At 34.0% G+C, this 25,696-nt stretch overlaps 1 protein-coding gene across 7 annotated transcripts in view; it reads left to right on the top strand.

The window, feature by feature from the left end:
- Nucleotides 1–25,696, top strand: part of LOC145248020 (centrosomal protein of 290 kDa-like) — a 116,569-nt gene that overhangs the window by 21,978 nt on the left and 68,895 nt on the right. For 6 of the 7 annotated variants that reach the window (XM_080109725.1, XM_080109730.1, XM_080109728.1 and 3 more), the window contains 3 exons: nucleotides 9,262–9,311; nucleotides 14,239–14,385; nucleotides 24,617–24,670. In XM_080109725.1, the coding sequence (XP_079965851.1) occupies nucleotides 9,262–9,311; nucleotides 14,239–14,385; nucleotides 24,617–24,670 (251 nt within the window). Of the gene's footprint in view, nucleotides 1–7,140; nucleotides 7,296–9,261; nucleotides 9,312–14,238; nucleotides 14,386–24,616; nucleotides 24,671–25,696 lie in introns of all 7 variants that reach the window. The other variant, XM_080109729.1, reaches the window with a different exon arrangement.

The following is a 25,696-nucleotide window of genomic DNA, read 5'->3' as shown; positions in this document are numbered from 1 at the left end:
TTTATCATAGTTATATCAGGATAAAAGTATGTCATTCTAATTGATAATATCTCATTCTCATTAATCATAGAAATCTCAAGATGTAATTATGTCATTCTCATTTAAGTTCTAAGTTCTAATTGATTATGGAAATATCAGGTTACATGTATATCATTGCAATTGATTATATTACATTCTAATTGATTCTAGAAATATCAAGATGCAGGTATATCATACTAATTGATTATATCTCATTCTATTTAATCATAGAAATATTAGGATGCAAGTTTATCAATCTTAACTGATTATTTGTCATTCTCATTAATACTTGAAACATTAGGATACATGTATCTAATTTTTATTGATCATATTTTAATTGATATTAGAAATATCATGATTCAGATATCTCATTCTTAATGATCATATATCATTTTATGTGCTATTATAAATCATTATAATTTATATTAAAAATATCAGAATTCAGATGTTTCAGTCTGATTGATTATAAGTCATTCTAACTGATATCAACATTTATGTTATTCCAGTAAGAATGCAGCTATGTAAGTTGAATTAATATTAGGATCAATGTATTGGGTCACATTTATGTGCGACATTCTAATTGATCAAATGAAATGATCATTGTATAATGAGAAATTAGAAATTTGAGTTCAAGTGTACCAAGATCTTTTATAGCAGTTAGTGTTAGTGCTTAGTATTTATGTTCCGCTATTCTGTCAATCCCTGATACCTTCCCTTTCACTAGGAAATTATCTTTTTTAAACAAACTAATGCATTTCATTCCTAAACAAACAAAGGCGTTTCATTTTTTAATCATGGAAATTCAAAGAAATATCTAATTTTAATGACATTTTTAGTATTCATTTATTTCTCCATGGCTAACAAACACTGCTCAGGTCTAATCTGTTAGCTATGGTTGAATCTCAGTGTGCTTTCTTTAAGTGAGCTGTATTCAGCCAAATATCCTCTAAGAGATTTACTTTGAATTTTTAGGATAAATCATTTATTGGCCAAAACTTTTTTTTTCTTTCCAAAAAAGTGTAAAATTTGTCATGGACACCTTGAATATCCAATCTGTTATTAAGGTGGCTGGAAAAAAGGTTGGATCATTCTACTGCTCCAGAAAGTAACTGACTACTGATGCAATTATCTACCTACATAAGAGACAAATATATCCTAAGATAGAGTACTATGTCCACATTTGAGGCAATGTCATTCAGATTTCTCTTTCATTTTGTCTTGACAGAGTGTAAAATGAACTTCACAATCTAGTGAGAAATTATCTTTTCTGCTTTGTATAACCCTAACCCCTCCTCTCTGTCCGAGGGCCGGGCCACATCCATCGCTAACCTGGTTCACTGGAGCATACTTGTGATGTATGTACTTCTGGCCGTGTTCGTCGCTCCCAGTTCACAGGACCATAGATGCAACCCAGCAGGGCTACATTCTTACTTGTCTAGTGGTGGACCCCTCAAGGGTGATCAGACTCTCACTGGTCACTGGAAAATATCTCTCTGCTGCTCAGGGCATGCGAAATGTGCACGACCCTAAGTCCGTGTGGCAACATTGTCGATTTCGGCCGTCACTCTGGCTTTGTGCTGGATCCAGTCTGTCTCCTTCATCATCTTGTGTCAGGGCATACCTGAAATAAACTGCATCTTCATTCAGGCTGGCAAATCGAGAAACAAGGAAAAACTCTGGGACATTTTTATACAACGAAACAAATTAATTATTCATAAATCATTTTACACTTGTTTAGTCGAGTTCTTTGATTCAAGCTTCATGGTGCAGTTTGCATACTTAAGTTCCACTAATCAATTTCCCAGCTAAGAACAAGAGCTTTTCAACTTAGCTCTTATGAGGGTTTCGCCCCCCCCCTCCCAGGCGGGGTGAGAGCGATGTGGACGCCTCGAATGCCAGTCAGTAAAAAGGACTAAGGACTCTAACTCTCAAAAGCCAATGGTTTTTATCAAAATCAGTAATTCCCCTTCCACCTTTCTCGAGTTATTCTTTCTTTTCTCTTCCCTTTCTCTCTTTCTCTTCGTTCCCTATTAATCTTATTCTTTTTCTTCTCTCATAAACTCCTTTCTCTATCCCCTTATTTTATATTCTTTTCATTTCCTCTTTTCTTGTGAACGCCTTCCTCGTCTTTCGTGACCATATCTCTCCCTAGATTCAATTTATTTATTTATCTGTCCAACTTATCACTGGCTTGGTGGCTTGGTAGTTAAATACAACAGGTGGACCGAAATGACAACATCTCACAGACACCAAAGCAGACCTTTTGAACCCAAGTCATTGTACCTGTCTCACTCAATTAGTAGTTAAAATTCATTTTTTCTAAATCCAAGTAGAAAAACAATCTCTTGTTCCACGAATCCTATTATCAGATTTTATATTTTCTTTTCATTGAAAAAGATATTATTTCTTCTCTGGTGGACAGAATCTCATAAACATCTGTTTTTCCTTGACCAAGTGTCAGCATGGCCCCACCCCTAACCATACCTCATCCTCTCCCATCTTCTCTTCCTCTATTTGAAAAGCAAGATCATCTGGTGTCACCAGGGATCTCGTCATATTTGTACAGCCCTTTATCACAAAAGAAACATTGTTAGTCTCTTTTTTTTTTTGCTCTATCTTTATTTCCATGGAAAGAGTTTAACTAAGCTCCAATCTCTGATTCTTTCTTGTAAAAAAACTTGTTTTATTATCACAACCACAAATAGCTTTCCTTTCTTCCTCTTTCTACTTATCATTAAATAGAATTTACATGAACAGAGTTTCTTTCCTATAATTTATCATATGTGGAATGCATTACCATTAGACTGTTTCCCTGCAGATGTAATTTGAACTGAATCATATAAATGCATTCAGATTTTAAACGAAACAGTAATCAAAAACTGCCTGAAGACAACTAAAGAAAATCAGTAGAAAGTACTTGCAAAAAAAACAAACAAACAAAAAAAAAAACAGATGGACGAAAACGACTATGGAACTTTCTTACACAAATTCGACCGAGATATTAGAATGACCATACGAAAAATGGAGAAATTACAAAAAAATGTTAATTAAGCAGAAACACTCTGTGCTGTTCAACAATGTCTGTTTAAATGAAAACATGCTGCCTAAATCCACTATATATATATATATATATATATATATATATATATATATATATATATATATATGCTATTGGAATATTTAACTGAATAATGAGGAAAACGATTAGCAGTGACTTGTTAGTCATTTTTCTTTAGCTTTTTTTTCTTTCATGTTTTGAAAGTGATTCAGTTATTTTTTGCAGACATCTTCAAACCTTTTCAGCAGCGAGGACTTCCAGCCGAATGATGACCTTGATGAAAGAAAAAACTATTAGCACAGCTAGTGGCCAAACAATCAACCTCGGAGACGTCCCAGAGAGCAAAAAGACTATTTTAGTACCTCTGAAACCCCATTGCTATGAAAATCATGTTGCCACACAAACTTAGGATTTGCATGCATTTGTACACCTTTGAGCTAAGTTTGACAATATATGCATGGTTCTAACATCCGCCCTATGCCTGAATACTTTTAAAGTGTCTGAGATGTTACATTTGTACAGTTGTAGATTGCATGTAATTATGGAAAATAGTCTGTGGAAGATGAGGATTAACTTTAGAAAAACACATTTGAAATATGTCAACATTATTTATTCAAATAATGTTGACATATTTCAAATGTGTTTTTCTAAAGTTAAGATCAAAACAAAATGGCGATCGAATTTTACCTGATGTTGTGTGATTCTGTTTATTGACATAATGTTGGCATATTTCAAGTGTATTTTTCTTAAGTTTACAAGTGTAATATTAACTGGATTTTAACTCAAAATTATTCTTAATTTAATAATATTTGACAAAAGCAACAACACGAATCCATTTTTAATGATTATATAGAATTTTTTCTCATATTCTTCTTTTTATGGGACTTTTAACGATTAGGTTTTGGAATGGCCCAGGTTAAGATAGATATTAATAAATTTGCTTTTAAATAAATATCAGTGCCTGAGTAATTTTGTCTACAAACGGTCAAGAAGCTGATTTCCCCGGCATGTATAAATGTATATATCATCTCTAATAAGCAAAAATGTAACATTTCAACACGTGTGAATTACTCACTTATCACTTGTTATACTCCCCACCCTTCTCTTCACATCCCCACTAATCTATTGCGGTATGCAACAAAGTATGTGAGGGTTTTTTCGTTTTTTTTTGTTTTTTTTTATTGCTGGCTGCAGAGTGTGATACTTTTCTATAAAGAAGGAAAACAGGTTAGTATTAATATATAAGATCTCTACAAAAAGAATAACCACAGAATAACGACATCTAAATAAGTCGATATTTGTTTGACTTAAAATGATTGTTGTTGGTTGAATTAGAATACATAATCTTAATTGGTTCATTGTATTAGACTTTAGCTAATTAGAAACAGTCTCCATAGAAGCCAGGCATCTTTTTTTTTTTTACATAGGTATCACCACTTATCAAGGCCCAGAGGCCACTCAAGGATAAGGGTTAAAGTGTGTACAGTAGTCAATTGGACAATATACGAGGGGTGTGCAATAAGTAATGCCCCTGACCCACTTCCAGTTGTCTGATCTAGCTGAAATTTTGCATGTGCAATGATTTATATCTCTACGGGTTATGTGGCAAATTACAGCTCTGAACTAATTGTGGTTTCTGTTTTACAGGTGTTTGAACTGAGTCAGGTGTGAAATGGAGCCTATTGAATGTCGAGCAGTGATCCGGTTTAGGTATCTGAAAAGACGCACACCACAGGAGACTTTTGATGAAATGAAAGAAACTTATGGTGATAATGCCCCATCATATGACCTTGTAAAACGCTGGCATCATGAATTCAAACATAGCAGGAAGTCTGTGGAAACAGCTCCCAGACCTGCCCCCCCCCTTCTGCCATTGATGAGGCATCTATCCGTCAAGTTGAGGCTGCCATTTTGGAAGATCGGCGCATTACTTTTCACCAAATAGCCCAAGATGTCAAGATTAGTAGAGGATCTGTGGAAACTATCATTCATGACCATTTGCATATGCATAAGGTGTCTGTCAGATGGATTCCCAGGTTGCTCACACCATTCCAGAAGCGAAAACGCGTTGAGTGCTCGAGGATGAATTTGGAGATGTGCCAAGAAGATGAGTCAAAGTTTTTCAGAAGATTGATTACACAGGATGAAACCTGAGTCCATCACTATGATCCAGAGACCAAAGCCCAGTCAATGAAGTGTAAGCACTTGGACTCACCACCTCCAAAGAAGGTAAGGGTGCAGCCCTCTGCTGGCAAGGTCATGCTCACAGTCTTCTGGGACTAGGACGGAGTAGTGATAATAGATTTCCTGGCAAAGGGTACCACAATTACAGGAGCCTATTATGCTTCAATTTTGAGGAAATTAAGGGAAGCTATCAAAATCAAGAGGCGGGGCAAGATCAGCAAAGGTACCCTCCTCCTGCAGGACAACGCTCTGGTCCACAACTCACATGTCGCCAGATAAGAAGCACGGGCGTGTGATTATGAAATCCTCACCCATCCTCCCTACTCTCCTGACCATGCACCCGCTGACTTCCACCTCTTCCCAGCCATGAAGTTGCTTTTGAAAGGAAAGCGTTTCCCAGATGATGCAGCCTTGATTTTTGAAGTCACGTCGTGGTTGGAGGACCAACCTGGGGTGTTCTACAAAAACGGTCTCCATAGCTGCATCAAACGATGGGAAAAATGCATAATTCTGGGTGGTTCCTATGTAGAGAAAGACTAATAACTGCCAAGTTTTGTTGCTCTACTGCTATGGGAAGTGGGTCAGGGGCATTACTTATTGCACGCCTCTCGTAGTGATCGATAGTAAAGGAAATTCAGTAAATTTGCGAAGTGGAACGGCTCATCAAAAACTTGTTTATGTTGGACTTGACGACAACCATATTGTAGTCAGCTGGAAAGCAGGAAAATTGAAGACAGTTCCACAGGCGTGCAGTTCTAAGAAAGAAGCTTTGTTCATGGAATCTACGTTTAGGTTTAGGCACAGATAAAGAGTGAGGGAAATTATTGATAGTGTTTTCAGCTTGACAAGTGTTTCTTGTGAAAGTTTGACAGGGGGGGAGGATCATAGATTGAAGCTCAGTCGAGCACTTGCCATGAAGATAACAATAAATCAAAGACAAACTTGCAACATCTCTTCTGTGAGAAAGAAGTTGCAGGGAAGAGAAAAGGACATCCCCTACTAGGCTACGAAGTCTATTTTGAACTCTATCAAGGCAGGATAAGTCCTTTCTAGCAGCTCCTACCCAGTACTCCATCGTTGGATGTACCTGGCTCTTATTGAGAGAATTGCATCAGCAGTGAGATATCTACTGGATCAATAGAAGGATCCTACCATTTTTCCAGCAGCTTTGGCAATGGATTTGATGTATGTATTCCATTTCAGATCAGAAACTTGCCAAAACATGAGCCTCCACAAGATGAGAGCCATTCATTTCAATTGATGCCAGATGGGGATCAGAGCGTTTATGATGTAAAGATAAAATAAAAGTTTGGCTTTAGATGCATTACAAGTAACCAGCCACTTCTTTCCCCATTGTACCACATGCTCAAGATCAGAGGAGAGAGAATTGGAGAGAACTTGGTCATTTACGGTCTTAGATGTGCTACCATAGATGGTAGTGTCATCAGCATAAATGTCTACGAATGATGTAAGGATGTGATTTAGAAGATCGTTAATGTAGGTCAGGAAAAGAGTTGGGCCCAGGATGGACCCCTGAGGGATTCCAGCATTAATACTGTGAGTTTCTGATTTCTGCCCATCAACTACTACTCTTATGAACCTATCAGAGAGAAATGATTTAATAATTGAGAAGACATTTCCAGCTATACCATAGCTGGAGATCTTGTGAAGTAAACCTTTCTGCCATACCCTATCAAAGGCCTTTGATATGTCAAAAGCAATTGCCCTAGAAAGGTTGCCTCTATCGAGATATTCGCCAATCCTATGAGATATAACTGTAAGCACATCTGCTGTAGATCTAGCAGAACCGAAACCATATTGTGTGTCACTAAAAAGGTTGTTTTTGCTGAGATGGTTGATTACTTCTCTATTTAACACAGATTCCAGCAACTTACTCATGACACACAGGAGACTTATTGACCTGTACTGAGAGGGAGATGATCAATCACCTGAATTCTTAAATACAGGGCATACTGTCGAGATTTTCCAGGGTGATGGGAAGCAATTCTCCTTAAGACAACGTTTAAACAGCTTTGTAAGTATGGGCACTAGTTCTGGTTGAAGTTTTTTGAGTACTATAATTGGAATACCGTCAGGGCCGGTTGCTTTACTGGAATCAAGGTTTTTGATTAGCCTGGCACCATTACATACAGATATTTGTATATCATATAGCATGTTTTCTGATACAGGAAAAAATATTGGGGGTTCACGGCCTTGGTCGCAAAGGGTAGAATTAGCTGCAAAGTTCTTGGCTTTGCCTGATGCTAATGAGATTACCTCAGGTCCATTGATGATAGTTGGGATAGAGCACATGCTTCTGTTCAGGATTCTGTTTGCTATTTGCCAAAACTATTGGGAACCAAGCTGCTGCTCAGCTACTTTGGACTTGACGGGCTGTGCATACAACTCTCTTGCATTCTTTATTACTTTTTACAGTGGTTGCTGGCAATCCTGAAAGCGGCTTTAGTCTCAGTACATCTGCCACGTTGGAAGTAATGGAAAAAGTGATTTCTGTGCACAATGGCAGCAGCACATTCTGGAGAGAACCATGGCTGACTGTTAGGTTTTATTGGAACTTTTTCGAGGGTATGAAACGGTCTATACCTACAATTAACCATTCCATCAGGTCTGATACAATAGAGGACATATCCTTTTTAAACATGGAACACAGAGGTAGATCTGATATAAATGTACAGAAACTATCCCAGTCAGCTATAGAGTATCTAGATACTGTATGATGGAGAGGTACGTCTGGGGACTTATTACAATTCATTTTTATCTTAATTAATACACCAAAGTGGTTGGAAGATCCAAGTGGAGACAGAATGGAAACATAGTTCAGGGCAAGTTGTGAGGAAAAGGTCTAAGAGACTCGCATACTGGCTGTCAGTGTCGGGCACACGGGTGGGTTTGTGAATAATCTGAATGAGGTTATAAGCAATGGAGAAATCGTGTTTGAGTGGGTCAACCATTCCATATTGTGAACATTGAAATCTCCACATACATGAATATTAGCTGAAGGATAAGTAGATACGACGTGGTCAATTTTCTCAGATATGCTTTTAAAGATAGTAACTCCGCTGTTGTGGGGGCGATAGAGAATAAATATAAATGCAGTAGTGTGAACAAGTGCAACTCGCAAGCACATATATGGTAAGTTAGGATCTTCTCTGGAGATGTTCCAACCACATGGAAAGCCATCTTCAATATAGGCACATATTTCATGCCCATGGCGATCTTGGAGATCAGATTTGGAAGTTAAGTTAGAGTATCCATTAATTACGAACTCATCTAGGGAAATAGTCTGTCCAATGCCAGTTTCGCTTAGGAATAATAGGTCTGGTTTAGCCTCCTGTAAGTGGATTTTAACCTCTAGAAGGTTAGAACATAGACCCCTGATGTTGGAGAAGGAGACATCTTAGAACCTATATAAACAATTGCATTCACATTTTCCATACAGTAAAAAAGCCACACTACCTAATGAGTCTTTCTCAAATTTTTGGTGTACAAACAAAACCTGCTATAACCTCTAGCTATTGCCATCATCGTTACATGGACTTAATTTTTAAAGATGGTGACATTGCTGCACATAGACTTAATTCCTAAGAATAATACGAACTTTGTCAGTCTCAAAAACTTCCTACTCTGACTTCCATATATGTGGTTATAAAAACATTTTTCTCACTTTTAGAATTTTAACATAATACTTATTCCATCAAGACACATGAACATTTAATAACTTCTTTCATAATCACTTTGTAGAATGAAGATGTGAAATAAAGTTGATAAAAGATGTTAGGATGGACTTTTTCATTAAATTGATTTTCAATTAAATATCCATTTCTACAAATATATAGATAGTAGTTCTTATGCATATTGCTATGTAGATGGATAGACTGTTTTTTACGCTTTAATTTTGTGTGTATATATATGTAATCTGATGGTAATTTTTTAGTTTATGAGTTGCCTCTAATTTTATTTGTCTTTTCTTATATTTTTAGACCGTCTGAAATTGTCACAACAATTATGGGAAACAGAACGCAATATGATGGTAATTTATCAATTTATTTTTAGCCTGTGGGGGAAATTTGGGTAAGTGGCATTTCTGCAGTGGTTACTAGCATGGATTATGGATACTGCATTTCATGTTCTACTTCTATTGGATTCTTGCATTATTTTTGTTAATACTCTCAGGAAAGGTATGGATCATTCTGTCCTCCATCAAATGTTAATTTTATATATACAGGGTGTAACGATAAAATTGTCACCCTAGAAAAGACGACATGATTCCATTTCCATTTGATGAAAACCGGTTTTCTTTTTTATTTCAGACCATCTATTAGTTGGTCAGTTGTGTACAAATCCCAAGAGTTATAGGGGCCTTCTATCATGTCTGAAAATAACACAATGCAAGATCGGAGATGCACTGCTGTACAACTCATGCTCTCTACCGATTCAAGTTATGACAACAGGACCATTGCCAGCACCCTTAAAATGCAAATCTGAATGGTGCAATGCTTGAGGGCACAGCTCAATGTATCGGACGATCTTTTGGAGGTGGTAGAGCAGAAGCCCAAGGCTGAGGACATCACCAGGAAGACCTGGACCAAGGAGTTCATCGAAAAGGTTCAGGTAATCATTGATGAAACTCCCCACTGGCCTATTCGGTGGATTGCGAGAGATTTAGGCGTATCACACACTGAAAGAGGACTTGAAGTGTAGGTCCTACAGGCGGCAGACAAGCTAGATCTTGACTGAAAAGACAAAGAATCTCAACAAACTACAGCATCCCAAAATGCCAAACAAGCTCTGGTTCTTTTTAGATGAAAAGAACTTCAACCAGGACCAGTTTCACAACAGCCAGAACCATCACTGGATTGCCACAAATAAAAGGGACATGTCCAGGTTGATGAAAACAAAGTTTCGGCCACGGTTATGGTGTTTGGTGTGCTTTCAAGTGAGGGTACATCATGCCACCTCACATCTTCGAAAGTCAACACCAAAATGTACCTGGATGTGCTGAAGAGTGTGGTGATCCCCTGGTGCAATCAGGTGGCCACTGGCAGACACTGGATGTTGCAGCAGGACTCAGCGCCAGCCTACAAGTCCAAAGAGACACAGGCTTGACTTTGTACCCTTCTCTCACTGCCCCCTCCCCTTCTCCCCAGACCTGAACCTGCTGGACTACTTCGTTTGGCCATACATTGAAAACATCACCAACTTGACCTCCTACAACACCAAAGTCAGCCTGATTACCGCCATCCACCGAGTATTCACCAAGCTCCCACTAGCACTTGTGGAAAAGGCATGCTTCCAGATCTGGACCCATATCAAGGCGGTGATTGAGGATGAAAGTGGCTACATTAAATAGATGTCAGCTCTACTACATAATCAAATTACCTGAATTGATTTTTTCAATAAAAGTTTTAAAATAAAGCTTTAGTGTTGTTTTCTTTAGGGCAACAAATTTACCATTCCACCCAGTAAGAATGACTTATTATGCAACAGATTTTGATCCAAGCCATAAGAATTGTAGACATGTAGATTCATTATTAGTATTACATCTTGATTCTAATCTTCATAAGGCAAACATAAAGTGGTGCCAAATTGTTCAAGCAATTAATTTTACACATGTTATGCGATAACTACTCTTCTAGCTAGTTTATTAATACATTAGAAGAATGCCTGCACTAGAACAAGTAAAATTAAATCTGCAAAGTACCATTTTATGTTCTCTTCTGAAGAATAAAATCAAAGTATTGCAATACTAATTCTTATGTCTCGGGATTTTATTATAATTGGCATCAAAATCCATTACATGATGTTGATTCTAGAAAATGTTTAAAATGTAAGTCTTAAGCTTAAGGGGTCTGAAGAAGAAAAAATTGAAACACAAATAGAATGGATTGTCCTTAATCCAGAGAGTTTCGAAAGAAATACTTTCCTTCTCATCAGAGGAGAGGGGTTAGCAAAATGTGGAATGCAATTTTGCTTGTAAAGTATTTAATGAAACTGTAAGTATGGAGTAGAGCATACTAGCGTAAAAATGAAAAAAAAAAAACAAAAAAACGGTGAAAAGTAGAGGGAGTGAGGGGGGGGGAGAATGAAAATTAATTTCACGTGATTTTCAAAGATGGTAAAATCCGAAACTGTTGGTAAAAGTGGTGGATCCAAATGTAAAAATCCAAAAACATCCCATTCATGAAAGATGTCTTGAAGTAATCCAAAAGACAGAATTCTGTGTAATTAATCACAAATGGGTTCAAAGAGAAAAAGTGGGTCCGAAGTGTTTTATAAAAAGAATGAGAATTGTTGGGAGGGTGATGAAATGGAGAGTTTTAACACGCTGTTGAGCTTAAGTGAATAAAGATCCATGGGGACTGAACTATTTTAGAACAGAAAAAACAAAGTCACAATGACCCAAACCAAATGACGTTGTGGTGATACAAATTTTAGAGCAGAAAATGGGTCACCATGAACTAGACGGATAATGATGTTATGATGAAATTATGGTAGTCATAATTAATATTGCTTCTAAATAAGGGGTTGGGAGCTTATTATGAAGATGTATCTATCTAATAAATTGAAAAGTTTATTTAAAGTTTAATAGATTTTAAAAGTTTATATATATCTTCTATAATATAAAGCTGAACGTCTGTGTGTGTCTGTGTGTGTGTGTGTGTGTGTGTGTGTGTGTGTGTGTGTGTGTGTGGTTCTTTTTAGATGAAAAGAACTTCAACCAACAGCCAGAACCATCACTGGATTGCTACAAATAAAAGGGACATATATGGTTGACTATTTTAAAAAAACTGATTACATATAATGATAGAAGATGTATTGAGGATCAGGAATGGGTATGTTTGATCTGGCAGAACGGTGGTTCATTAAAATTGTGGGGTCTGCGTTCGCACCTGGCCCCCAAAGTATGGAAATAAATGAAAAAAAAACGTTTACAAGGGTTTTTGATATAGATGTACATAAGAATACTTTGATAAGTATGTTTCAACTTAAATAGGGATGGTATAATAAAATTTGTGGGGTCGGCGTTCGCGCCTGTACTCTATGGAAATATGGCACAAACTTTAACAAAGACTTTTCATATCTATTTGCGTAAGTATACTTTGATAATTATGTTTCAGTTTGAAGAAATATGGTATAATAAAATTATTGGGTGTTTGTTCGCGCCTGACCTTCATAAAATATAAATATGTCACAAAGTTTAACAAGGTTTTTTAAAAGGGGCGAGGGTTCACAATAACACCTTAACTTTAATCTTAATTCACGTTAGCTTTTATTTATTTTTTGGAGTTGAATCATATTGTGTCTCATAAATTCACGTTCTTATTAAAGTGAAATCCAAAAAAAAAAGTCGGAACTTTAGACAATTCTTGACACAAATTTTGCATAACTCTGTTTTTTTTCCTTCTCCACTTGCATGTGACACTCTTTCGAAAATAGATAAATAGATAAATAATTAAAAAAATAAGAACGTTACTTGTTATCGTGTCAAAAGAAGGAAAAAATCCTGCTCATGTGATTACGTGTCTTTTTAAAAACATTTACATAACCTTTTTATTTTTATTTATATATCTGTTTAAGCTTTTTTTTGTCAGTGTACTAGAAGGAATTCAGTTGATTACAACCATTTCTGCGTGTTCTTTACATTACAATAGTACAACCCTGAATCTGACGGCGCAATACTACACCGTTCAATGCTGTAAAACTGAAACAAAGCTGTTCTGCTTGAAAAGGGCGCCATTTTCTTCTTATTCATATTTATATCGATTCTTTGCTTTAAAAAACTAAAGTAATTACGTGTTTACTTTTTTAATATCCCATTTTGCTGTTTCGGATTATTTTACTAAAGTAAGTAAAGCTTCATTATTTTTCAAAACTGTTTTTGTTTCTTTGATTTTCGATATTTCGTCAATAGTAGTAAGAGTGTTTAGCAGAAAAGCCAACAAACGACTACCCGAAAAAATAAATATACAAGAAATAAATGTTACCATAGTCAATAAAAGTTCAGTTCATGTTTTTTTTTGTTTTGAAATAGTTTTTAATGCTCTTTAACGAAATTTGAGGTGATAACTACTTAAATGAATTTTTATATAAACTACACATGCCATAATCGAATATTCCTCAAGCACAAAGTAACGGAAAACATTAAAATATGTTTATAAATATTCCTTACATTGACAGAACTCTCTTAAATTGTTAACACAGAATGCTCAGGTGCCCCTCCTTCAAATTGAAAACGGGGCTCTCCATTTCAAAGTCGTTGCCATTTTGATTTTTTTTTAAACCGGTTCGTGAATTAAAAAAAAAATATATTTTTACAAACTACTTAAAAATACAAACCAATGAACTTTTCTACCATAAAAGTAACTTTTATTGACTATGGTAACATTTATTTCTTGTATATTTATATTATTATATATATAACATTTTCTCTTTGTAAGGAAACATCATTTTGTTGGTCACTCTTGGCTACAAATGGAAACAAAGTTGATATAAAAAATATATTTTCACGAAAATTATCTTTATTTTCATCATATTTTGCTTAGGGTAAAATTTTTTAGTATCAAAACCTATCTCTGTACAACCCTCTCCTTTTTATAACCTATCATACTTTCAGCAATCATAGTCCATTTTCTGTAGTCTGTTTTTGAACCCAGTCAACAACGGGTACTTCTGCTAGTATATATATATATATATATATATATATATATATATATATATATATATATATATATATATAGCCTACAGAAAATGGTCTGTGATTGATGAAAGTATGATAGGTTATAAAAAGGAGAGGGTTGTAAAGAGATGTGTATATATATATATATATATATATATATATATATATATATATATATATATATATATACAGAGCTACTAAGTTAGATAACTCAAATATCAATAAGAACTACTACTTTAATTATTCCAACAGTTACATCATTTTTGTTCTTTTGTTTCAGCTTAATCGATTTGGAAAACGAAGATCCTCTACTCTAAATTTGTTAAAGATGGATCCTTACGAAATGGAAGAACATATCCAAGATTTGAGAGAAGAAAATGATGAACTTCAGAAAGTTATCACAAAAGAAAAACAAATATCAGAAAAAGTAAGAACGGATTTTGCATGTAAACACTGATTTCATAGAATCAAATTGATACTTACCGGCATAAAGATTTCCAATATTCTATATGTAAATATTGTTTGAATTAAGCTATATTTTTATAATAGATTATCCACTCATTGCTGATTACTAAATTAAATACTCTAGCAACCCTTTTTCAGAGACTGATTAAGCGAAAATTATTTATCTAGAATTCCTAAAACTATTATAATTATAATTTTTACTTTTAAAACACATTTAATCATATTTAATATTTGGTAGTTTGCTAATATGGAGACATTCTAAAATAAAAATAAAAGAAAAATCAACTACAGAGAATAACTCTTATTCTGTTAGAGTTAGCGTTCCTTGTTTGCTTTTTTGGCTAAGATACTAAACCGAATAAAAAATGTGTAGTTATAGAACATAGAAATATTTATGAAACAAATTTGAATCTAATGGATGATGAACAACATGAAATCAGTGCAACTAGTTGGTTATGAAATTTATAATCCAGAAGATGACAGAATGTGGTGTTTTGTTATAATAAATGAATATAAGTGTAATTTTTTTGTTGGAAATTTGAATACTGTTTCATTGAATTCGTGTTTTAAAATGTTCAATTTCAATCATAACATGATAATACAGTAATTTATTTTCAAGTGTATAACTTGTAGGAATGAATATTTAATGAAAAACAGTTTTTTTGTTTTTTTTTAATTTGAATATTATAATCGATAACAGCATGCTTTTCATTTTGTTCAATGAGCATCAATCCATTAATCAATATTATTATAATCAGCATCATTGTCATTGGCAACATCATTATTGATATTTAGCATTATTGTCAACAAGAAAATCTTTTCTGTGTAGAGGGAGGCAGTGGTAGTAGATCTGATAGTGAGAGAGGAAACTCTTCTTACTTCCTATATGTATAACCAGTTAAAAAAGAATATTGAGTTAAAAATATTAAAATCCAAGAAAATTTGTTTCTCATGGAGAGATTATATGGTTAGTTCATGAAGAAGGGAGTCAGGATGAAGAATGTAAATTAGTAGCATTAATTGTATCTGACTAAAATAGAATATTAAACAATAAAAAAGAGTCACCATCTCCCATAAATAAACCATATCCTCACAACTAAATCGGTATCAACTTTTATTCAAGGGAAAACTGGATCATGACGAATCGTTTAGTAGACTGGCTTTTGTTGATAAATGAATGCTGTATATTGGAAATTATCTGGCTACTTGTACTGAAAGAGCATTGTAGAAGTCACTGTGTGTGACTTTTGTCACAGAGGCTATCAAGCATCCATGTAAAGGAGAGGTTGAGTTTATTTTATATATATATATGATATCAGAATTATTATTTTTGTTGTGACATGGCTCATACCATATGACTTCCAGTAACCTGGAGATATAAAAGAAAGTATATAGAGTACACAAATATTCCATGAACATAGACTTGTGTCTAACACTTACTTTTTTTTTTTTTTTCAAAATAAGTCTTGTTCTTATTCCACTACTTGATAAAAAAGTTATCTACATTTTCTCTGTCTATCATTCTTTTTTGTGGAATATAACAGATTGGCGACAGAATGATTCATCTCTATTATGAATGAACAAAAAATCTAAAGAATTAAAAAAAAAAAATAAATAATGGAGGATTTTGAAAACTGTATGATGAAATTTCGAAAACAACAAGAAAAATTACGCCAGGATGAAGCGGGAAATTTGGAAAGACAAAGTTTGAGAAACCTAAGAAAGAAAATATCGAACGAGTCGAGGAAAGATGTGAAAAAAATATCAAACAGCAGGAGAAATGATTTGAGGAAAATATTGAATGATAAGAAAAAAGATTTGAGAAATTGCTAGAACAGTTTAGCAAAAAAGGAAATCATTCAACAAACTCAAATACTTTTTTACACGAGTCGACAATAAATTTAGTCGAAAATTTTATTTATAAACCAGAAAAAATCATATTTAAAGCATAATTTGGCAGATAACAAGAAATTTTTGAAAAAGACTGTAAATACTGGGTAGATTCTAGCGTTATAATCAGGATTCGGTTCTGGGGTTTGGGAACTCTCTCGACAACAGCACGTTTCTGCTCTCTTCTTTTCCAATCGACCACACCTGGCATCTCGCCACCAATATCACACCACACAATCCGAACGTCAGCAATACAAAATTCTTTTCAAGAGAAGATGTTCATAACTCTTTTCTCTCTCCTCGCCCAGGGAATTTTTCCCAGCTTTTATATCCTCCTATCTAGAAAAAAAAAGGAAGAGACAGGAAAAATAATAGCTTCTCCCATCATGCTCTGCCTTCCCAAAATGCCCTTCGCGTATACAAATGCGCTGGTCATCCTTCCCTTCTTCTTTCCCAAAGAGCGATGCAGATATGCCCGGTACGTTTTTTTTTTCTTTCTTCTTCTTTTCTAACCATATACCCCACATAGATGAGAAGAAAATAAGATTCCTACTAGGAAAATTCAGGCCAATAAAACGTGAAAATAACCAACTTTATCCTTCCAAATGATGCTGCAAGAAATGTTTCAAGAAATGATACAAATATCAATGAGGAAATTTAGGGATGAAAATTCACTATTTAATTATTCACTGGCAATGCCTAAACCTGACAAAAACGATTTGGAGGATTACACAACTTATGCCAGTTAATTGAATAGATACTGTGAAAAGTTCTGGTTATAAACGAGGTAACATTTAAATAACGAATATTCATACAAGGCTTAACCTCCACATCAGAAAAAGAAATGAGGACCCGGTTACTAACAATGATGGAGCAGAATCAAAGCATTGTTCTCCAAATTTTAGAGAAGAATGACAAAGAATTCTTAAACTTGAGTGTGGACAGCTCAAAAATCAAATAACATGATATAGCAAATATCCACGTGATAAAGAACAAGTCACACTATTACTATTGCATGTTTATAATCACTTGCTCCTGTGTGTCAGAAAGAGAGGGTGTGTCTCTTTGGCAGAAGGAAGTTCTGAAATATGTGTGCTGGAGTTTGCTACCAAGAATTGCGAGGAGAACATAACGGTTAGGAATTCTTTCTTTGGACTTTACCTTCTAATATTACCAACATATTTAACTGCATCGCTTGCTCCCTGCGTTTGAGGGTTACATGTTTAGGTAATCGACTTGGTCAAATGGCTTCTCATCATTTGATTTGATCCATTGCCAATGCTTCTGTTAACCTATGATGTCTCAGGTCCTGCTTGATACTATAACTCCACCTCCTCTTTGATTAACTTCTTAGACAGGTTCCAGGGACATCAAAGATAATGTAACAAAAAAGTTATTTTAAAATTAATCCAATCCACAACTGTGAGGAATTACATTTATAACTGTCCATTCAAAAGCAAAAAAATACTGTGCTTATGGATTCAAAGTCTCTCACATACGGCATAATCACGTTTGACACACCAGTTCCCGTCAGATCACCAAAGTTAAGCAATGATGAGCCTGGCCAGTGGGAATGATAGGTGCTGTATGTGCTCTCTGCTTATTTCGGCATTGTTTCTAGTTGTCCTGGACGTCTTGCCACTGGACTCAAGCAGTGCCGGTTCTGGAGAGATGTGGTTGGAGATTGTGCAGCCCTTGCCACACAATTACACGTGCAGCTGCCCTTACAAGGGGTATCCTTTGTTTTTCAAGACTGAATGGAGGCATCTGAAAGTCTCTCACTGTAGCCTCAAAGCAAAACCTAAACCTGTAAGGGGGGGAGTAAAAATAAGATATAAATGAAAAAAAGTACATGGCTGAACAGACAACAACCGAGAAAGTCCAAAGAAAATATATCAATATCAGTTTCAATAATAAAAAGATAAAATTCCAGATAGACACTAAATCGGATTTAACCATAATTAATACCAAGACTTGAAACAAAATAAAATGTCCAACTGTAATTAGAACTAAAAACATCGCAGGAAGTGTTAATAGATTAAAATTTATGGGTGAAACTTGTTTAAATATTTCCTTTAATGAAAAAAGAAAGAAAGTTAAAAGTTTGTCATGCGAAATTCACAGAATTTATTGAGAACGAATTGGATGGAGAAATTCTGTCTATTCAATATTCCAATAACTAATTTCCACAATAAAATAGACAAATTCAGATAAGCTAAAAAAGAGTTAAAAGAAAAATTCCCAGAACTTTTTTCAAATGGACTTTAATTTTGCTCTGAAGGTAAAGCAAAGTTGAGTTGAAAAAAAAAAGTTATACCAGTTTTCTGACCTAAAATTCCAGTTACCTATGCATCAGTAGAAAACATTGATAAAGAGCTGGAACGACTAGAAAAACAGGGTATAATGAGCAGCACCTACTGTATATGTAAAGAAGAAAATAATAAAATCAGAATTTGCGCTGATTATTCTACCGGCCTTGATGATTGTTTGAAATAAATAAATTATTCCCTCTCAACAGCGGAAGAAATTTTCACAAAACTAAATAGTGGACGAATATTTTCTAAATTAGATTTGTCAGAGACATATTTGCAAATCCCAATGGGAAAAAAGTGTGAAGAATTATTAACAATTAATGTACATAAAAGGCTGTAAAACAAAAAGGAATAAAGGAATGAAATAAATGAAATAAAAGTTGTACCTGCCAACTTCCAACAAAAGATGGATATTTCGGGCGGTGATGCATTGTAAGGATTCATGAAGAAAGTAATAAACTTCTTACTGGATGTTTACTTGTCGGTTGTTACAGACAAAGTGTGTAAACGCATCACTACACATAGGCTTGACACACCCATCCGATCAAAAAGAGAAACATAATAAAAATTAATTACCCAAGGTGTGATAAAAATAAAATATAACAACCAACATGTCTGTTGGAGCCGGTAAGGAAAGATAAAACTCCAGGATTTTTGTAAACAAAAGAGAAAGGAAACCAGACACCAAGTAAACAAGGCTCAGGTGCAGTCAAGCGAGAAGTCACCCACTTTCACTTTTAAAAGCCAGCAAACACTCCTCTTTGTGACCGCTATTCGACCAACAAAAAGAAACAAGGAATAAGCATGCTTTATGAACATTCCCTTTTTTCTTTGTTTATTCCAACGCCTTATTTTGTATTATTTTGAAAGGTGATGGCACATGAAAATGAACTTTTTTTGAACACGCACATTCAGTCTAGTCTTTTGTGAATGTTAAAAGTCATTCAAACCTTAAATGTCATAGTTTGCCTTTTATTAAATGGAATTTCTATTTCATGCATTTTTTTATGTTGTAATACACAAACAAAGCCATAGATACAATGTTAGCGGACCTGGATTTTGCAAGAGCTTATTTAGATGATATTTTAATAAAAAAAGAAAATCGATTTTGCTAAACTATTCTTTCAAAATGGAATTTTTACCATCAAAACAGATCGCACATGTGGATAATTTATCCAAATTAATACCATGGAATAGTGAATCACTGAAGGAGACGGCAATTGCTTCCTTAAGACCCGAGATGAATGTAAAATATATTCTATATCATACAGTAAAAGAACTGCCAATTACTTTGGAGCAGATAAAATTTAAAACAAAATTTGATAAGTTTATAAATGAAACAAGAAAAAGAAAAAACACTTGAGGTATCAAAAAAATAAAGCGAAGAATATATGTTCATTATGTAATGGCATATTGATGTATGAAATCCAGGTGGTTGTACCCACAGTGCTAACAAGGAAAATTTTAATGAATTTGTAGAATGAAGGCACTTACATAGAGTTTTGTAAACTGGCCAAGGATCGATAAGGATATTGAAAATATGGTGAAAACGTGCAAAAGCATCGCCAATAAAATGTAGCCATTGGTCTAAGACAGACAAACAGTGTTCTCATCTATACATTGATTACACTGGACTTTTTACTAAATAACCAGAAGTTTTCAGATGCAAAACGTCAACAAATAAAAATACGATAAACATCTTACAGGAATTGTTTACAAGATTTGGCATACTAGAAACTATTGTATCTGACATTAACACGCAATTTTGTTCAAAAGAGTTCCAAAATTTTTGTAAACTACTCTCGATAAATCACCTAAACTCTGCACCTAATCATCCAAGATCAAACGTACTGGTTAAGAGATTAATTGACAACAGAGGGATCAAAAAAAAATTGGTTTCCAAAGTGGAAAATGAAGAATTACAATAATTCTTAGTTGTTTATCGAATAGCATCGAATGTTAACACTGATCTGAATATGTCTCTTGCAGATTTAATGTTTGCTAGGAAGTACATTCAATTGTGATGAATTCATCTTTTTAGAAAGTAGAAACTGAGGAAACAAATAATAACTTAAATAAAACTTAGAGTCCAAGTAAAAAAAAAAAATCTTAAATTATTATTTAGGAAAAGTAACACGAAAAGAGGGCATACTTGAAAGAAGAATTGGAAATATGATGTAAAAACATATAAAATGAAAAGTACAAAGACATTAACCAAATAAAAAGATATACCCCAAACACAGATGAATAACGAGAAGCACCTATATCTATTATTTATGATATGTTTGAGGTACTCATATCCTCACCAATACAAAAAATATGTACCAGCAAAGAAAATGTACCTCGACAGGAACTATAGAAATAGATTCCTAAAGAAAAAAAATATGATGTCCAACGGACATAAAAACTTTGACGGGGATGTTGTGATGTGGCTTTAGGTCACCTGGAGATATAAAAGAAGGTGTGCTGAGTACACAAGAGTACATATTCCATTAATATTAACTTGTAGTTAACACCTACTATTTGTAAATATATCTTGTTCTTGTTCCACTTTTTAATAAAGTAGTTATCTACAATTTTCGTTGTTCATCATTTTTTTGTGCGATATAACATTTATATAAACAGCATAACATTTTTCAGCATCATTCTTTAAATTAGCATCGCTATAATTGTTAAATACTATGAATAATAAAGAATAATTAATCAAGAACTACATTCAAGGTACAAATGTCTTCATGTTTTATCATTGATGATAATATCAATCTATCACGCAGACAGAAGATTCTCCTTAATGATAAATAAAATAACTAAATTAAATGAATAAAACAATACAGTATCTGTTTCCATATGGAAAGGCAATATTGCCGATAGTCCATCTGGTAGAGAAAGATATGTGATACTATCGACCTCCTCTACCCTCCAAAAAGTGTTAGAAATTTAAAAAAAAAAAAAAAAGAGGAGATAAGTTAATCAGCTGAACAAAGGTATACAAAGTGGGGGTTGGGAGAAAGACAAGGGAGGGGAAATTGTTTCACCAAGGTACACAAGGGCATTTGAAATAGTATTGCTAATCAAGGTGTGCCAGTAACCGGTACAAAATATCGGACAGTAGAGGTCAACATATTTAGAGTTTATGGACAGTTTTAGGAGTAGCAGTGAATTTTGTGACAGTTGAGGACAGTGGACAGTTAAACTTAAAGTTGTGGCTTAGAACAGATCGAGATGAGTTGACCTCAACTAACGAACACATCCTCAGTAAACGATTATGTAGCTACGCAGAGATAGTGTCACACACACACACACACACACACACACACACACACACACACACACACACACACACACACACACACACACAGAGCCAAACCTATATATGTCGAATGCGTTGAAGTCTTTTGTTTTTCTTGAGTTTGTATCTTGAGTTATTTTATTTTTTTTATATTTCTGAACCCATGCATGCCTTCTTAGCAGCCGCCAATGTGAAATCGATGACACGGCCAGAAGAGAAGATGAAAGAGAACCAGTCTATGGAAACAACTTTGGAATCAGCGTTTGTTGTTGAGTGGAGGAGCACCTAGTTGCCCAGATAAATAAATTTTTATGGAAGAAAACGAATTCTCATCACTCAGAAATGGATATGATTTGAGTAGACTTTGTCTCTATTGCTGTGAAATATATTGTTTTTCTCCAGACTGTCGTCATCATTAAGATTTATATTATTTTTGGTAAATATAGACTCTGATAGTGTTAGATTGACTATAAATCCTAATTTTGGAAGGATCTCCCAAGTTCAGAAGCAACTTCTTTTTTAGTGAGTGAATTTTAAAAAATAGAATTACAAAAACGGAATTGATTTATTTTTAATTGAACTTTGAAGTAGATACTTTAACTTTAATATAACATTTATTATTGTCTTAAAATGTTCCTTTTATTCGTAAAATTTGGAAATTTTATTTGGGGCATGTAGTACTTGAATTCTCAGCTGTTTGAAGAAGGGGTTATTTTATAATGCATTTACAATAACACACACCACAATTTTTTTACCATTTAGAACTTAACATAGGGTTCAAGGCTATTTAGACATTGGTGGCTGTTATTTTATTGTTGCTGATTGTAAATGGAGCACCAATTTAATACCAATTTAAGCTTCTGGGTCCATAAATGTAGGTTAATCATGTGAACTTCTTTGATTGTATGATTCATATGTTTATTTTTAAATAATTGAATGCTTGTGTATCAGAACTCATGTGAGTGACTATTGATTTAAAAATAAATGCGTGAACCATACAACCAAAGAAGTTCTCCAGATTTTGGTATAAAAAATAAGCAAAATGCATTAGATTTAAAGATGGAAACAAAATGCATTAGATTTAAAGATGGAAACAAAATATCACTGGACAAAATGAGCCATAAACCTGAAAATGACTGCAGGACACATTGATCAAAATGTACGAAAACTTCCATGCAATTTCTATGAATCAGTCAGTTATGATTCTTTATATTTTTACTTCTGTTTCTTTGATATTGGCTTTTCTTAATAAATTAGGCGCTTCTTCAGCCACATCTTTGGGGATCTATACAGAATTTCAAACTAATTCCATTCACGAGGTTAGCTTGTTCTTATCTCATCATCCATAACTAGGTAGAAGTGTAAATTAATTAATAAGTTATATGAACATGTGGCACAACGAATATAGGCACTGATTTATAATCAGTTCTAAGTGACAGTCTTTTGAGGTTTGAAGGTTCAACCCTTACTACAAGCAATAACTATGAATAACATAATAATTAACACTTCTACCTGGTCATTGGTGACAGAATGAGAACAATCTACTCCTCTGGGTTAAGTAAATGAATCAGTTCAAAATTCAAGGTAGGTTTCCAAGTTTGACCTAAAGATTCCCAAGTTCGAAAAGATACACCTGAAAAAGATCAGAATTTACATCGGTTGCAACATTGTAAAAATAATGATCCATAATAATAGTTCGAATAATACAAAAATCTTATCTCATAAATTGAGTCTCATTATCAACATTATCTTACTTGACTTATACGCATTTATTATTTGTTTCATTTAAAAACAAAATTTCCCCACTTATCACAATCTTTGGCCAGTCTTTCAATTGTCAAGAATAGCATGCAAATCTCAATTAACTCTAATCTGGTCAACCCATATCTTTTGTGGTTATCTTCTTGATCTTTCTTAAATGAAATCTTTCTCTGCATAGCTGAAGTCTGGTAACCGGAAAACATGTCCAAATTATAAAAATATCTTTTTTCAAATAAAATTTTTCATGGATCTTTTAATATTAAGCCTGTTTTTGATATCTGCATTTCTTATGTCTTGTGTCTATCTTGCAAAGTTACTCCGAGAATAGTTCATAAACATTTAATTTCAAAGACATTAAGTTTCATCTCATGTTTTGCAAGTAGAATTCATGTTTCGTTTGCATATACAATTATAGGGACTATTAATGCTTTGTCAGGCTTAATCTCAGAGATGTTGTTCTGTCCTTGCTGCTCCATCATTTACAACAAGAACTCGCCTAGCTACAACAACTATAAATAATTTGCCTTTCTCCTTCCATGTCCTTAAAACTAAATGAGATTTTCATAAGCAAAGTTTCTCTCCAAGAATTATCCATCTATAAAAACACAATACCACAGGTCTGCTTCCCAGCTAGCTATAGCATGGCCATTTTCAAGTCCAATATTAACAAATTCTTGTTGAGCCGTCTTCTTAGTTTAAATTCTGCCTTGGCTCACTTATTTTTACCAATCCTCACATTGTTGTTTCACTGTCTTCTTAACAAACTCATTAATCCTTATCCTCGAGTGGCGCTTGGACCTTGATAAATGGTGACTCGTTAGTACATAAAAAGTAATAGTCAACATTACAACTTTGCATGAATATAATTAAGTACAATGATCCTTACAAACATAATTTGTTTGACTTGCTTATAAACATATTCTTTTTTTTTTCTGTTACAGTATAATAAACAAATTTTGCAGTTAAGAAAGGAAATATCAGAATTTAAGGAAGAGGTAAATTTCCACTAGTCTGCATATATATTGTGTAAATTATTTTATTAAAAAATATACATTACACTGTCTGTTGGGCATACCCGGGTTACACCAATCTAATCATGCTGGATTTAAGATAAAATCCAGTCGGTTAACAGACAGAGTTGTCAGCCCTCTTCTTTTATGGAAGGTTCTGGAAAAGGCACTAATGAATCTGATAAAATAATTTATATTAGCTCTTGATCTAATGCTCTTAGAGCAAGCATTTTATTGTTTTTCAACTAACTTATGATAAATATAATAGATGTAATGGTATGAGTTAAAATATAAAAGAAGACCTAAAGCTCAACTTGTGTATGAATGTTTTATTTTCCAATTTTAGCTTTTCTGTCTTGAAAAAGCTCATGCAACTGCTGTAAATAGACACCCCATAAAAAATAATTCATACATGCTTAAAAATCATGTTCTTATTTAGTTTTGCTTCATCAATGTCTAGTAAAAGAATGAATTAAACAGGCTATTCATTTTGGCTGGTGCCGTGTGCATTTATGTGTGTAAATGAGATAGTTATAGTGATGCATATGTATATTAGCATGCCGTTTTATTAAGTGAAAGATTGTATGTGTGTTTATTTCGATTGATGCTATGAGTTTTTGCATGTTTAAATGAATAACAATAAGATGTGTGCGTATTAGTATGACTTTGTTTCACTAGTAGGAGTGTGTATATATGTTAGTGTGCTTATTTTGTTCGTGGGAGTGTGTATACATGTTAGTGTGTTTATTTTATTAGTAGGAGTGTGTATACATGTTAGTGTGTTTATTTTATTAGTAGGAGTGTGTATATGTGTATATATGTTAGTTTACTTGTGTTTTAGTGGGAGTGTGTATATATGTTAATATTATCTTTTGTCTGTGGGTGTGTGTATATATGTTAGTGTGCTTATTTTATTAGTGAGAGTGTGTATATACATTAGTGTGCATGTTTTATTATTGGGAGTGTGTATATTTGTTAATGTGCTTTTTTATCAGTAGGAGTGTATATATA

The sequence above is a fragment of the Euprymna scolopes genome, chromosome 26 (assembly GCF_053919585.1).
Source record: "Euprymna scolopes isolate OS-2025 chromosome 26, ASM5391958v1, whole genome shotgun sequence".
Taxonomy (NCBI): domain Eukaryota; kingdom Metazoa; phylum Mollusca; class Cephalopoda; order Sepiida; family Sepiolidae; genus Euprymna; species Euprymna scolopes.
This window is presented reverse-complemented; position numbering and strand designations above follow the sequence as displayed.